The sequence below is a fragment of the Scyliorhinus torazame genome, chromosome 17 (genome assembly GCF_047496885.1).
Source record: "Scyliorhinus torazame isolate Kashiwa2021f chromosome 17, sScyTor2.1, whole genome shotgun sequence".
Taxonomy (NCBI): Eukaryota; Metazoa; Chordata; class Chondrichthyes; order Carcharhiniformes; family Scyliorhinidae; genus Scyliorhinus; species Scyliorhinus torazame.
Window position 1 is genome coordinate 34,246,635 of NC_092723.1, and position 16,550 is coordinate 34,263,184.

A 16,550-nucleotide genomic window follows, 5' to 3' on the forward strand; every position below is an offset into this window, starting at 1 on the left:
CATCTGCCGCCCAGATGGATCCCGGGTTCCTGCAGTTACCACACCCACACATAGATCCGATGCAACCACCGACACGGAGACGAGCGAATAGGGTGACGGGTGGCTTGCGGCGGCTGCGGTCGCAGGTGGAGGAGTCCACCCGCGTCCAGGAGCTGGGAGTGGTCCCGGTCATGCGTGCCACCCAGGCTGACACCGCACGGGTGGCGTCCGCGGTGGAGGCAATGGGTGCGACGGTGTCAGACATGGGGAACGGTTTGCGAGGCATGGGGCCTTCCGTGCAGGCGGCGTCTGTGGCCCAGGAAATGGCTGCCCTCTCACAGGAGGCCATGAGCCAGTGCCAGCGCCAGATGGCAGAGGCGCTCAACGCCATAGCCCAGTCTCAGCAGGCCATGGCCCAGTCTCAGCAGGCCATGGCCCAGTCTCAGCAGGCCATAGCCCAGTCTCTGCAGGCCATGGCCCAGTCTCTGCAGGCCATGGCCCAGTCTCAGCAGGCCATCGCTGAGGGCATCGGCGCCAGTGGCCATGTGCGAGCTGGCGTCGCACTGTCGCAGACAGGGTTCGACAACCCCCTGGGCTCCATGGCTGCAAACCTGCAGACCCCTGTCGATACCAGCACGGGCCTCCAGGACTGGCAGCGCCAGATGTCGGGGGCGCGTCGGATGGCCAGTCCGTTCGCATCCCCCACCCATGTAGAGGCCTGGGGGCCATCGGACACCCCGAGGGAGGAGGAGGTGGTGTGGTCCGTCCCGGCTCCCTCTGTAGGGGAGGTCCCGGTACACCGCGACACCTCGGACTCCCCCCCCCTTCCGTCCCAGGTGCATCGGGTGGGCAACGGGCAGGACAGGCTGGCAGCTCGCCATCCCAGTCGCCCGGGCCGCAGCCTGGCCCATCTAGGCCAGGACGCCTCAGGAAACGGCCGCAAAAGGGATCCGGTGTCAGAGGGCAGGAATCACAGGAGTCCACCTCCAGTTCTGCTGTACCGTCTGGGGAACCACGTAGACGTAGTCAAAGGGCCCGTAAGGCCAAACAATTAGACACTGAGTAAGTTGGCACGGGTGCAGGGCACAGATGAGTTTTAGGGGCTAGGGCACGTGCATGAACTCCTTTGGTTATTAAAGTCAATGTTACACCTACCGAAGCTGCCTTTGCGCTCTGTCCAAAGTGTGCAGGCGTGTCATGTACGTTGAGCGCAAGTGTGTGTGTGACGGGTGGTCTTACCTCAGCCCCAGGTGAGTCTGCCCCCTTCCCCCTGGGCCGCCATCAACATCCCCCGGGCAGAGGACGGGACCGTGCGCTGCAGTGTCACAGCCGCATGCAGGGATGGTCCGGGTGGATGGTGGTACTGTGGCCATGGGTCAGACATAGTCCAACGATGTAGAGCCAGGAGCTCATCGGAGGCGGGTTGTCATCATCCTCCATGGCCTGCGATAGACACGCGTCCACCCGCAACTGGGTGAGCCCGGCCCGTTGTGCCGCCGGTGGATCGGCAATTGGGGGTCGGGGGGGTGGTGTGCATGCTGGTGGGGTGTGTGGGGTTGGGGAGGGGGGTGAGGGTGCTGGGTAGGTGGATGGGTGGGGGGTGTGGGTGGTCGGCTGTTGTCATGGTGTGCGGTCTGTGGCCATACTACCCGATTCCCACGCCCATCTAGTCAGTGAAGCGGGCGTCTATCAGTCTGTCCCGTGCCCGCTGGGCCAGCCGGTAACGGTGGACAGCCACCCGCCTGTGTCTACCCCGTCTGCCCTGACCATTGCCCCCATCCCCCTCATCTGGGGAGGACTGGGCCTCTTCCTGCTGCTCCTCCACTCCGCCCTCCTCTGCCTGCGGCACATCGCCCCTCTGCTGGGCTATGTTGTGCAGGACGCAGCACACCACAATGATGCGGCCGACCCTATCTGACCGATACTGGAGGGCGCCCCCAGAGAGGTCCAGGCACCTGAAACGCATCTTCAGCACGCCAAAGCACCTCTCGATCACGTCCCCTTGTCGCTACATGGGCATCATTGTAGCGGTTCTCCGCCTCATTGCGTGGCCTCCGTATAGGCGTCATCAGCCACAATCGCAATGGGTAGCCCCTGTCGCCCAGCAACCAGCCCCTCAGCCGGGGATGGCGTTCCTCGTACATGCCGGGGATGGATGACCGCGACAACACGAATGAGTCGTGTACACTGCCTGGGTGACGGGCGCAGATGTGCAGGATCATCATGCGGTGGTCGCAGACCACCTGTACGTTCATTGAATAGGTCCCCTTCCTATTAGTGAACACGGCCCTGTTCTCTGCAGGTGGCCCGCACGGCGACGTGCATCCCATCGATCGCGGCCCTGGACCATGGGGAACCCGGCAACGGCAGAGAAGCCCACGGCCCGGGCATCTTGGCTGGCCCGGTCCACGGGGAAGCGGATGTAGCGGTGCTCCATGGCATAAAGGGCATCTGTCACTGCCCGGATGCACCGATGCACCGATGTCTGCGATATGCCGGACAGGTCCCCACTCGGTGCCTGGAATGACCCCGTTGCATAAAAGTACAGGGCCACCGTAACCTTGACGGACACGGGGAGAGGGTGTCCCCCGCCAGTGCCACGTGGTGACAGGTGTGCCAGCAGGTGGCAGATGTGTGCCACGGTTTCCCGGCTCATCCGGAGTCTCCTCCTGCATTCCCGGTCCGTGAGGTCCTGGTATGACTGCCGGGCCGGTACACACGGGGCGCCCTCGGGTGCCTCCGTTGCCGTGGGGCCACGACGTCCTCCTCCCCCTCCTCGTCCTGTCGGTCAGGTGTCCCTCCAGCCTGGGTGGCTGCCGCCTGCCCCTCTGCGGCAGCCTGCGCCGCCTCTCTGGCACGCTCCTCCTCCTCCTCCTCCTCCTCCTCATCCAGGGCAACATAGACATGAGCGGCTGCCACCACGGCGGCCAACATCGCTGGATGGTCTGAAAACATGACGGCCTGGTGGGGGGGAGGGGAACGACGACATGTCATCATTGCCCATATCCCCTCCTCCCTCCAGCCAGGTGGCATGGACCGCATGGGTCCAACTGTTGGAGGCTGGCACCTGGCCAGGTGGACCAACTCATTTGCCCTCCCATCACCCACCCCGGCACGGACCCCCTCCCCAACCCCCAACCTCCACCCCAGCACGGACCCCCCCCCAACCTCCACATCGGCACGGACACCCTCCCCAACCCCCAACCTCCACCCCAGCACGGACCCCCCCCCAACCTCCACCCCGGCACGGACCCCCCCCCAACCTCCACCCCGGCACGGACCCCCTCCCCAACCTCCACCCCGGCACGGACCCCCTCCCCAACCTCCACCCCAGCACGGACCCCCCCCCCCCAACCTCCACCCCGGCACGGACCCCCTCCCCAACCTCCACCCCAGCACGGACCCCCCCCCCAACCTCCACCCCGGCACGGACCCCCTCCCCAACCTCCACCCCGGCACGGACCCCCTCCCCAACCTCCACCCCAGCACGGACCCCCCCCCCAACCTCCACCCCGGCACGGACCCCCTCCCCAACCTCCACCCCAGCACGGACCCCCCCCCCCAACCTCCACCCCGGCACGGACCCCCTCCCCAACCTCCACCCCAGCACGGACCCCCCCCCAACCTCCACCCCGGCACGGACCCCCTCCCCTACCTCCACCCCAGCACGGACCCCCTCCCCAACCTCCACCCCGGCACGGACCCCCTCCCCAACCTCCACCCCGGCACGGACCCCCTCCCCAACCTCCACCCCAGCACGGACCCCCCCCACAACCTCCACCCCGGCACGGACCCCCTCCCCAACCTCCACCCCAGCACGGACCCCCCCCAACCTCCACCCCGGCACGGACCCCCTCCCCAACCTCCACCCCAGCACGGACGCCCCCCCAACCTCCACCCCGGCACGGACCCCCTCCCCAACCTCCACCCCAGCACGGACCCCCCCCCCCCCAACCTCCACCCCGGCACGGACCCCCTCCCCAACCTCCACCCCGGCACGGACCCCCTCCCCAACCTCCACCCCAGCACGGACCCCCCCCCCCAACCTCCACCCCGGCACGGACCCACTCCCCAACCTCCACCCCAGCACGGACCCCCTCCACCCCGACACAGACCACCTCCCCAACCTCCACCCCGGCACGGACCCCCTCCCCAACCCCCAACCTCCACCCCAGCAAGGACCCCCCCCAACCTCCACCCCGGCACGGACCCCCTCCACAACCCCCAACCTCCACCCCGGCACGGACCCCCTCCCGGCACTCCCCCGGAGCCCAGCCTACTCTAACCGCCCCCCCCCCCCCCCCCCCGCCGCACACACACACAAGCCGAGACACACCTCTCCTCACGCAATCAGTCTGCGGCCACGCCATTTCCTGCCCAGAGCCAACCCCCCAGGCCGTCACTCACCTCCTCGCTGGTCGGCGTGAGCCTGGAGCACCGGGTCACGACGATGAAAAGGAGGTTTGATTGACGTCGACGTGAACGGTCATCACGTCGACGGGACTTCGGCCCATCCGGAAGGGAGAATATCGGCAGGCCGAAAATCGGCTGCCTTGCGCAGACCCGTGACATTCTCCGCGGTAGCGGCGCCATTAACGCCCCGCCGACTTTTCTCCCTTCGGAGACTTCGGCAGGGGCGGGGGCGGGATTCACGGCGGCCAACGGCCATTCTCCGACCCGGTGGGGGGTCGGAGAATGACGCCCCTGAAACGGGATTCTCCGACCCCCCGCCGGGCCGGAGAATCGCCGGGGGGTGGCGTGAGTCCTGCCCCGTCGCCGCGATGCCGGCTGCCTGATTCTCCGCCGCCGGTTTTTCGGCGGGTGTGGGAATTGCGTCGCGCTGGTCAGAAGCCGTTGGTAGTGGCCCCCACCCCAGCGATTCTCCACTCCGCGATGGGCCGAGTGGCTGCCCATTTTCGACCAGTCCCGCTGGCGTAAATCAAACAAGGTCATTACCGGCGGGACCTGGCTCTGCGGGCAGACTGCGGAGTCCTCGGGGGGGACCTGGCCCGGGGGGGGGGGGGCCTCCACGGTGGCCTGGCCCACAATCAGGGTCCACCGATCTGTGGGCGGTCCTGTGCCGTGGGGGCACTCTTTCACTCCGCGCCGGTCGCTGTAACGGTCCGCAATGGCCGGCGTGGAGAAGAACCCCCCTGCGCATGTGCTGGGATCGTGCCAGAACATGCTGGTGCTCCCACGCATGCGGCAACTCGCGCCGGCCAGCGGTGGCCCTTTGGTGCCGGTTGGCGCGGCGCTAACCCCGCCGCCGCCGGCCTTGCCCCTGAAGGTGCGGCGGCCCGATGCTGGAGTGGTTCACGCCACTCCTCGGCGCTGGTACGGCCCGCCCCGCCGGATAGCGGAGAATCCCGGCCCTGAAGTTCAACCAGAGCTGATGTGTGAGGCAGTGGGGGGGGGGGGGGAGATGGATACAATGGCAAAGACAAGCTCAGGCTATGGGACAAAATGGAAGGAGGGCAATGCAAGGAGGGGGTGGGGGATGGGTAAAAGCTAGGGGGCAATGTACAAGTAGTGAAGTGAGGGAATAACGTGGGCTCAAAATAGGCAGAGGGGCAAGGAGGTGTATAAAGAGTTCAACCAATGGAAGACAGAGGGAAAACTGAGAGGAGGGAAGTTGGATCCCGAAACATAGGAAAACAAAGGGGTCAAATGGATAGCACATGGGGTGGAATGGTGGCTCAGTGGTTAGCACTGCTGCATCACTGTGTCAGGGGCCAGGGTTCAATTCTGTCCTTGGGTGACTGTATGGAGTTTGGACATTTTCCTCGTCTCTGCGAGGGTTTCCTCTGGGGGCTCCCGGTTTCCTCCCACTGTCCAAAGATGTGCAGGTTAGGTGGATTGTCATGCTAAATTGCCTCTTAGTGTCCAAAGATGTGCAGGTTCGATGAGGCTACAAGGTATGGGCAGAGGAATGGGCCTAGTTAGAATGCTCTTTCAGCGGGTCGGTGCAGACTCGATGGGCCAAATGGTCTCGTTCTGCACTGTAGCAATTCTATTCTACTCTTCTATTACTGGCAGGGGATGAATGCAGTCTACACTTATGGGTAGGATCCTGATCATGTTCCACAAGAGGGGTGGCTCACACAATCATTGAACAGTTCACGGCTGCAGTGGTTTGTGACAGTTGCTGGTGTCCACGCAGACACGGGGAGAACATGAAGACTCCACATAGACAGTGACCCAAGCCGCAAATCGAACCTGGAACCCTGAAGCTGTGTAGCAACTGTGCTAGCCACTGTGCTACCATGCTGCCCATTAATATATATTGTGAATAATTGTGTTCCCAGCACAGATCCTGTGGCACTCCACTAGTTACAGGTTGCCATCCTGAACATGTTTCTCTCATACGAACTCTCTGTCTTCGATCAGTTAGCCAATCCTCTATCCATTCTAATATAATACCCGCAATACCATGGGCTCTTATCTTATTTAGTAGCCTTTGTGTGGAACCTTATCAAATGCTTTCTCGAAATTCATGAATATTACAGGGAGGATTCTCCATTGCCCGATGTCGGTGTCAGGATTCCCGATCGGGTGGAGAATGGCCGGTCATCCAAAAAATGGGATCGCCACCAGGTGCCAGGCTCATTACAATGTTCCGCTGCCCCACTGCCTGCCGTAGCATGTTGCATGCCTGGGGCCGGCAGGGGGATGAAAAATCAGGTTTAGCAATTAACGGGTTGGAAGTCTAGAGTTTAAGTTGCCTACAAAAAGTGTTTGGTTGATGTTTTAGTTTGTTCGTTACAGTAAAAGTCTTAAAGTCTGGCATCTCGTGGTGTGATCCTTCCAATCAGACACTGAAAATTCATAGTTATTGGTCTCTAAAGGAATTGTAACATAATATAACATAATTATGTAGATAATGAATGATGAACTTGTGTTAAAGGGCTGTAACAAGCTAGATGGGTTTGTGTGATCCTTGGGTAGTCAATTAAATTTCAATAATTTGTGTAATTGTTGGTAAGCTGAGGGAGAACTGAAGTTACGAAAACACTTCCATTAATTTTTCATCTTTTTAAAATATAAGAAACATAATACGTTTTACATATTGAGATTTGTGTTAAAATTCATATCACACTAAATCATATATTTTTCTGTTACTATAACTGTTTAACATCAACGAGACTATAAATAATATAACATTCTCTCAGGTAGTCTTACCTTTTTCTGAAAATCACAAATTTTTAGAAGCAAATGGACTAATGCTTGAATATTGACTATTTCATATATAAAAGGTTGGCCCGATTTTTCTGGTCTCCGGATCGTTAGAGACTGGACGTACTCCCGAGATGCATGTCAGGACTCTGCGGAAGTAGTGATAAACTGACATATGTGGGAATTGCCTAGGAAGTTTCAACTTCCAATTGCTATTGCCTGGGTCCCCAGGAAGTTCCACGAATGTCTCCAACTCTGAGTTAGTGTCAGAGTGAGTGACTTGGGGCAGTTCTAATGTACTTGCCTAGATGGTTACCCAGGAAATGTTAGACAGCCGAAAGCCTACCCTAATTATTGGTTAATACAGAACTGAACTCACTTTGACCCATCTCATCCACCTGCCGTCCCACCAACCAGCTGCTCTACCCACCTCACCCCTCTGTTGCACTACCCACCTGCCACACTATCTACCTGCCACCTCACCCACTTGCCCCTCAACCATCTATCCCCGACTCAACTCACCCATTTAATAAACGCACAAACTCTACCCACTTATCTATCCACCCTATCCATTCACTCATTCATTCATATTCAAATAATGTGGCATAAATAAATATTGTTAAAACAGTATAACATTCGAGCAAGCAATGGAAACAAATATGTTAACAATTTGTGAGTAACCATCTGGAATACACAGATGTTTGTTGACTTTGAAAAAATTATCTGAATTATATTTTCTTCTAACAGAACAAAGACTTTTTGATACATTTCTCCATAAGTGAGATACTCTTAATGTTGGCACTGTTTCATGAAATAGTTGGTTTGAAGAAACATGATCATTGTAATTGCTTCATGTCTTTTGTTTTAAGCAGTCATTGTGTAATAACACATACATTGATGGTCGTACTTATCGCTCAGCCTTTGGTGATTTGGCTGGGTCAGTGAGCAGCACTTCAAGGTCAGGGAAAAGTCACAACAGCTACATTGCATTTGTTCTCAGGTAATATGACATGGTGGAAGCGCTCTTGACATTATTGATATTATTGTGATTTTAAAGACTGTCTTGACATTTTGCTTTCACTGGGTCGCTAGGTCAAAATCCTGGAACTCCCTCCCTAACAGCACTGTAGGTGTACCTACACCACATGGATTGCAGTGGTTCAAGAAGGCAGTTCACCACCACCGTCTCGAGGCCAATTAGTAATGGACAATAAATAATGGCCTAGCCAGCAACTTCATCCCGTAAATGACTTTAAAAATTTCTAAAATGGTTTCCCCGTCATGACTGAATTCCCATTGGCAAACAAAATTAATTGTGCCAATGGACAGGATGACAATCAAAACCGATATGGTAGACAGACAGTGTTATAAAGCCAAGGTGAAAGCAATGTTATGGTTTGGGCTCGGATAGATAGTGAAGAACAAGGAAGGACAGTTAACCACTGTCATTGTCATATATTCATGTCCTTGTAACTTTGATAAGGCCAGCTCAGTATTTGGGGGATTGAAGCACGTTCAAAGACTTTGGAGAGAAAAGGGGTGATTGCCTGCAATGGAGGTGAGGCAAAGCTGGGTGTTTTGAGGAGGAAGTTGATGATAGCAGATTTTCACCAATATAATATTCTTTTGTGGGGAAGTGATCCCTATTCAAAATAAACAGAATAATAGTCAGACTCATGTTGCTCTGATAGAGCACGGACTTAGGCCTTGGTGCATGGGGCATAATTTCAACATTTGCAGTTGATGCAAAACTTGGAAGCATTGTAAACTGTAAGGAGGTTAGTGTCGAACTTCAAAGGGACATAGGCAGGCTGGTGGAATGGGTGGAAGATTAAATTAAGTGCAGTGAAGAGTGAAGTGATTCATTTTGATGGGAAGAAAGTGGAGAGACAATGTAAAACAAAAGGTACAATTCTAAAGTGGGTGCAGGAGCAGAGGCACCTGGGTGTATATGTGCCCAAGTCATTGAAGCTGGCAGGCAGGCTGAAAGCACGATTAATAAAACTGTATAAAATATTGGTGCGGCTTCAACTGGAGTATTGCGTCCAGATCTGGGCACCAGATTTCAAGACAGATGTGAAGGCATTAGGGAGAGTGTGGAAAAGATTCACAAGAATGGTTCCAGGGATGAGGAACTTCCATTTTTTTAGAAAGATTGGAGAAGTTGGACCTGTTTTCCTTGGAGGAGAAGGTATAGAGGGCATTTGTTAGAGATATTCAAGATCACGAGGGGTCTAGACAGAGTAGATAGGAAAAAAACTGTTCCCATTGGTGGAAGGATCAAGAACAAGAAGGCACAGATTCAAGGTAAATGGCAAAAGAAGTAATGGAGACATGAGGAGTAACTTTTTCACGCAGCAAGTGGTTAAGATCGAGAAAGCACTGCCTGACAATGCGGTGGAAGCGGATTCAATCGAAGCATCCAAGAAGGAATTGGATTGTTATCTGAATGGGGAGAAGGCGAGGGAATGGAATTTGGTGCACTGGTCATTTGAAGTGATGATGCAGACACAGTGGGCGGAACGACCTCCTCCTGTGCAATAACTATTCTGTGGTTCAAAATCCTGAGTAAATATCAAAGGAAAGTTTGTTGTATAAACACACCAATCATATAAGGATAACCTGAGGCTTTGTTCACTTCTGCAGCCATGCCTGTATTTCATGGTTGAATTTGTGGCCCTTTGTATATAGATGCCTGCATTAACATCACTAGCTACACTGTTGACAACAAATGATTCTCCTTTCTTTAGGGAAGAAGCTGCTTTGAATAACAGTTCCTCGAGTCAAGCCCATGTTGCCCTTACTGATCATGCCACTTCCTTATTCCATGAAATTAAGGCAAACCCAGATGGTAAGAAGTCATATTGGTGCACCTTTCACTCATCAATTCTATCGCATTTTCTTATGTCCTAGATCAAAAACTTCTAGAAGATGTGCAAGCCCAAATTTATTAATAACGGCTTCTCAACCAAATTTAATTCAAATGTTTTCAATTCATTAAGCCTCATAAAATCCAGTTACAGTAAATATAGAGTAACTATAATGAGCTGGCCATTCTTTAGGAATGGGCCAGTCATTCTTTGTACTGCCTTAAAATAAGCCCGTTTAGCACAAGAAACAAGAGTATGTTTATTTTCAAAATCTCTGATAATGTTAGTGGTACAGTCACCTTAAATTCATGCAAGTTATTGCCATTGTTTAGCACTCGGAATTTCACTATAGTACCTCAATGCTGACTTTGCTATACATTTTAACTGTAATTTGTCTTGAACACACAAAGCTGGGTGGGAGGGTGAGCTGTGAGGAGGATGCAGAGATCCTTCAGTATAATTTGGACAAGTTGAGTGAGTGGGGAAATGAATGGCAGATGCAGTATGACTTGGTTAAATGCAAGGTTATCCACTTTGGTAGCAAAAATGGGAAGGCAGATTATCTAATGACCAAAAATTAAGAGAGGGGAATGTGCATTGAGACCTGGGTCTCCTTGTACACCAGTCACTGAGGTAAGCAGGCAAATGGTATGTTGGCCTACATTGAGAGAGGATTCAAGTACAGGAGGAGGGATGTCCTGCTGCAATTAAAGAGGTCCTTGGTGAGGCCACACCTGGAATATTGTGTGTACTTTTGGTCTCGTTATCTGAAGAAGGGTGTTCTTGCAAAAGAGGGAGTGCAGTGAAGGTTTATAATGATTCCTGGTATGGCAGTTCTGACAAATGAGGAGAGATTGAGTCAGTTTGGATTGTATTCGCTGGAATGCAGAAGATTGAGGGGGAATCTCAAAGAAACCTATAAAATTCTAACAGGGAGGGGTGCAAGAAGAGGTGTCCAGAACCAGGGGTTACAATCTGAGGAGTACAGTCTGATAGACCATTTAGGACTGAGGTGAGGAGAAATGTCTTCTCCCAGAAAGTGATGAGCCTGTGGAATTTGCTACCACAAAAAACAGTTCCGGCCAAAACACTATATTTTCAAGAGGCAGTTAGATATAGCACTTGGGCTGAAGGGGATCAAATAATATGAGGAGAATGCGGGATCAGGCTATTAAGTTGGATGATCAGCCATGATCATAATGAATGGCGGAGCAGGCTCGAAGGACCGAATTGCCTCCTCCTCCTCATATTTTCCATGTATGTTTCTAACACCTGAAGAAGATAATTATTTGACAGTGTAAGAGAGGTTATCATCCTTCCTGGTTCTGGATATTGAACAAAAGATAGAAATGCTTAAATGCTTTTTATTAACTGAGATTAACCTTCATGGAATTTTTGATTTGCTTTCGACTATCGATATCGGTGGAAAGGATGGGCCAGTAAGTTTCCATTTCCTGAGGTAATTAGTGGATATATGTTCCAGTTGGATTCATCCATTCAGAATAGTTGCCATGAACATACCTGAAGCAATGTAACACAGGGGAAGTGTGTTGGGCCCATAACCTAGAGGTCGCTGGATCAAAGCCCTCCTCTCCTGTGCTTTGTAGGGTGGCACGGTAGCACAGTGGTTAGCATTGTTGCTTCACTACGCCAGGGACCCGGGTTCGATTCCCGGCTTGGGTCACTGTCTGCACGTTCTTCCCGTTTCTGCGTGGGTTTCCTCCGGGTGCTCCGGTTTCCTCCCACAAGTCCGAAAGGCGAGCTTGTAAGGTAAATTGGACATTCTGAATTCTCCATCAGTGTACCCGAACAGGTGCCGGAGTGTGGCAATTATGGGATTTTCACAGTAACTTCATTGCAGTGTTAATGTAAGCCAAATTGTGACACTAATATTATTATTAAGTTTTTCCTCACAGGGAAGAAATATATGATGCTTTCAAACAGGAATAGAACTTCCATTGTTTTGCTGCTTCTTTAGTTCACACAATGTTCAGTGTTTGAATATACTTATGTTGAAAAGGTTAATATTGCATCACTTAAGACTGATATTGAATGAATATATTCGACTAAATTCTCTTATAATCTTGAATGTTATTAATGGAGCGATGCCCATTCACTGAGCAGTGTATCTTAGTTGACCATGCTTTAAGAGACTGATTATATGTTGTTTGTGAGCCAACATTATGTGACACATAACTGATATATTAAAAAGTTGAATACCAGTGAAATGATCCATGAGAATTGGTAGAATGTATAAAATACTCTTCACTCACACTGTCAGTGAAATGGAACCTCAGATCAGTACACATTTTACATAAAACCTCTGCCCTCACATTGTCTACAACCTGTAGCAAGGGTTGATTGAGACACAGAACTCAACATTGATAACGTTTATGGATTGTTGTCTCTTAAACAGGACCTTTGAATTTGCTCCAGAATGATGCTCAATTATTGCATTCCTTTTCAGAACATGATTCAGACTCTGACAGTGATCTGTCTCTGGAAGATGACCAAAGTGGATCTTATGCCTCCACTCATTCTTCAGATAGTGAAGAAGATGATTATCAAGGAGACCCAGGTTGGGAGAAAATTATATCCCCGAATAATGAAAAACATCCTAACCACAGTACACTGAAAGGTAAGCATAAAGCTATTCAGGTTTCCCTATTACACCCAGGTTGGTGCATGATACCAGCTCTGAACCCACTGAACTCGAGATTCCGGGATCAGCGATAAAACTCCCAGGAGCATAACCTCATCTGTGTCATTTTATTCTCTTATTTGTAACTTAGATTTGTTAACTGTACAGCAATCCATTTATTCAGAAGTGCAAACACCAAGTGCTTATAAATTAGCACAAGAATGTTGTCTTAGTTCAGAGCTTGTGTGGCTTCTTATCTTAAGACTAGTTTAAAATATTGATATCAGTCATGAAAGAAAAGAAAGAAAATCACTTATTGTCACAAGTAGGCTTCAATGAAGTGACTGTGAAAAGCCCCTAGTTGCCACATTCCGGCGCCTGTTCAGGGAGGCTGGTACGGGAGTTGAACCGTGCTGCTGGCCTGCCTTGGTCTGCTTTAAAAGCCAGCTATTTAGCCCAGTGTGCTAAACCAGCCCCTGAGGATATATTATTTTAAAAAACATTTAAGTTTAAATTATTGGTGAGGATTTTATTGTATTCTTAAGGATGGAGTGGCAGCATTCATCATCAGTAGGTGCTTAAATACAGAGATTGTGACTTCAGTCATGGTTTTGTACACCAATAGTGCACTGGTTTATCAATGGGCTACGTTGTTGATGCAAACTGAACCATGCAACTGGATTTCACATTGTTCTTTTTTTTTGTAAAATATGTTTATTCAAAAATTTTCAACAAACATTTTCAACCATTTAAACCCACCTCCCCCCCCCCACCCCGTAACAAAAAAGAAAAGAGAAGGAACAGAACAAAACATAAACATATCAATCCAACATAATACAGAACTTGTGCAATGGGTTACTCCCGCACATATTGACTTTCCTTTATGTTTATTTTTTTCCTTTTTCAAGTGCCCCTAGGAAAATCCCCTTCCCCGCCCACCCATATACCCCCCCACCGAAAGAGACCCCCCTCCCACCCTGGGTTGCTGCTGCTGCTGACCGACCTCCATCTAACGCTCCGCGAGATAGTCTAGGAACGGTTGCCACCACCTGAAGAACCCCTGCGCAGACCCTCTCAAGGCAAACTTTATCCTCTCCAGCTTGATGAACCCTGCCATGTCATTTATCCAGGCTTCCACACTGGGGGGCTTCGCGTCTTTCCATAATAGCAAGATCCTCCGCCGGGCTACCAGGGACGCAAAGGCCAGGATACCGGCCTCTTTCGCCTCCTGCACTCCCGGCTCGCCCATCACCCCAAATAGTGCCAGCCCCCAACTTGGCTTGACCTGGACTTTCACCACCTTAGACATAGTCCTTGCGACACCCCTCCAGAACCCATCCAGTGCCGGGCACGACTAGAACACATGGGCGTGATTCGCCGGGCTTCCTGAGCACCTCCCACATCTGCCCTCCACCCCAAAGAATCTACTCAGCCTCGCCCCTGTCATTTGCGCTCTGTGAATAACCTTAAACTGTATCAGTCTAAGCCTGGCACACGAGGAAGAGGAATTGACCCTACTCAGGGCATCAGCCCACAGACCCACTTCAATCTCCTCCCCCAACTCCTCCTCCCATTTGCCCTTCAGCTCCTCTACCAAAGCCTCCTCCTCTTCTTTCATCTCCTGATATATCGCCGAAACCTTGCCCTCTCCGACCCATACACCCGAAATCACCCTGTCCTGAATCCCCTGTGCCGGGAGCAACGGGAATTCCCTCAACTGCCGCCTCACAAACGCCTCACCTGAATGTACCTGAACGCATTTCCCGGGGGTATCCCAAACTTCTCCTCCAGTGCCCCTAGGCTCGCAAACGTCCCATCTATAAACAGTTCCCCCATCCTCCTGATCCCTGCCCGATGCCAGCTCTGAAAGCCCCGTCCATCCTTCCTGGGACGAACCGATGGTTAGCTCTGATCGGGGACCACACCGAGGCTTCCATCGCACCCCTGTGTCGTCTCCACTGCTTCCAGATCTTTAGCGTTGCCTCCACCACCGGACTCATGGTGTACCTTGTCGGCGAGAGCGGCAGCGGTACCGTCACCAGCGCCCTCAGGCTCGTTCCTTTGCAGGATGCCATCTCCAACCTCTTCCATGCCGCCCCCTCTCCCTCCACTTACGGATCATTGCCACGTTGGCTTCCCAATAGTAGCCACCCAGATTCGGCAACGCCAGCCCTCCTCTGTCCCTACTATGCTCCAGAAACCCCCTCCTTACCCTCGGGGTCTTGTTTGCCCACACAAAACCCATGATGCTCCTGACTGCCCTCTTAAAAAAGGCCTTGGTGATCATAATAGGAAGGCACTGGAACACAAAAATAAACCTCGGGAGGACCATCATTTTAATCGACTGTACCCTGCCCGCTAGCGAGAGTGGCAACATATCCCATCGTTTGAGGTCCTCCTCCATCTGCTCCATCAGCCGGGTCAAATTAAGTTTGTGCAGGGCCCCCCAACTCCTAGCTACCTGGATCCCCAAGTACTGAAAGCTCCTTTCCGCCCTCCTCAACGGTAGGTCGTCTATCCCTCTTCCCTGGTCCCCTGGATGCACCACGAAGAGCTCACTTTTCCCTACATTGAGCTTATTGCCCGAGAAGTCCCCAAACTCCCTTAGGATCTGCATGACCTCCACTATCCCCTCCACTGGATCTGCCACATACAGCAATAGGTCATCCGCATACAGCGACACCCGATGCTCCTCTCCCCCTCAGACCACCCACCTCCATTTCCTGGACTCCCTTAATGCCATGGCCAAAGGATCAATTGCTAATGCAAACAACAGGGGGCACCCCTGCCTCGTCCCTCGATACAGCCGAAAATACTCTGACCTCCGCCGATTCGTAACCACACTCGCCACCGGGGCTCTATATAGGAGCTTAACCCAACTGATAAACCCCTCCCCAATCCCAAGCCTCTGCAACACTTCCCAGAGATACTCCCACTCCACTTGGTCAAAGGCCTTCTCCGCGTCCATAGCTGCCACTATCTCCGCCTCTCCCTCCACCGATGGCATCATAATCACGTTTAGGAGCCTCCACACATTGGTGTTTAGCTGCCTGCCCTTCACAAATCCCGTCTGGTCCTCATAAATCACCCGCGGGACACAGTCCTCAATCCTCGTAGCCAGCACTTTTGCCAGCAACTTAGCGTCCACATTAAGGTGCGAAATCGGCCTATACGACCCACATTGCAGTGGGTCCTTGTCCCGCTTCAGGATCAAAGAAATCATCGCCCCGGATATTGTCGGGTCCCCCCTCCCTTGCCTCATTGAAAGTCCTCACCAGCAACGGGGCTAACAGGTCCTCATACTTCCTGTAAAACTCAACTGGGAACCCATCTGGTCCGGGGGCCCCCCGCCTGCATGCTTCCCAGTCCTTTAATCCCGCACACCTCCTCATCTGCCAGTAATCCCACATCCAAACGCCACAGTGGGTATTGGTCCCTCTCCTCTCCCAACTCCAGTTCCACCCAGTGCGGGGCGTGGTCTGAGATGGCTATGGCCGAATACTCCGTTCCCTACACTTTCGGGATCAGTGCCCTGCTCAGAACAAAAAAATCTATCCAGGAGTAGGCTTTGTGTACGTGGGAAAAAAAAGAAAATTCCCTGGCCAGGGCCTAGCAAATCTCCACGGATCCACTCCCCCCATCTGGTCCATAAAGCCCCTAAGCACCTTGGCCGCAGCCGGCTTCTTTCCATTCCTAGATCTGGAACGATCTAATGCTGGGTCCAACACCGTGTTGAAATCCCCCCCCATTATCAAGCTTCCTACCTCAGGTCCGGAATGCACCCCAACATACGCTTCATAAATCCAGCATCGTCCCAGTTCGGGGCGTATACGTTTACCAATACCACCCACGCCCCCTGCAGCCTACCGCTCACCATCACGTATCGA

General features: G+C 52.5%; 1 protein-coding gene across 5 annotated transcripts in view; it reads left to right on the forward strand.

Moving 5' to 3' along the window:
- celsr2 (cadherin, EGF LAG seven-pass G-type receptor 2) overlaps positions 1-16,550 on the forward strand; it is a 430,851-nt gene that overhangs the window by 401,631 nt on the left and 12,670 nt on the right. For 3 of the 5 annotated variants that reach the window (XM_072480304.1, XM_072480305.1, XM_072480307.1), the window contains exons 30-32: positions 8,022-8,152; positions 9,903-10,003; positions 12,490-12,660. In XM_072480304.1, coding sequence (XP_072336405.1) covers positions 8,022-8,152; positions 9,903-10,003; positions 12,490-12,660 — 403 coding nt within the window. The remainder of the gene's footprint in view (positions 1-8,021; positions 8,153-9,902; positions 10,004-12,489; positions 12,661-16,550) is intronic. The other 2 variants (XM_072480306.1, XM_072480308.1) reach the window with 1 other exon arrangement.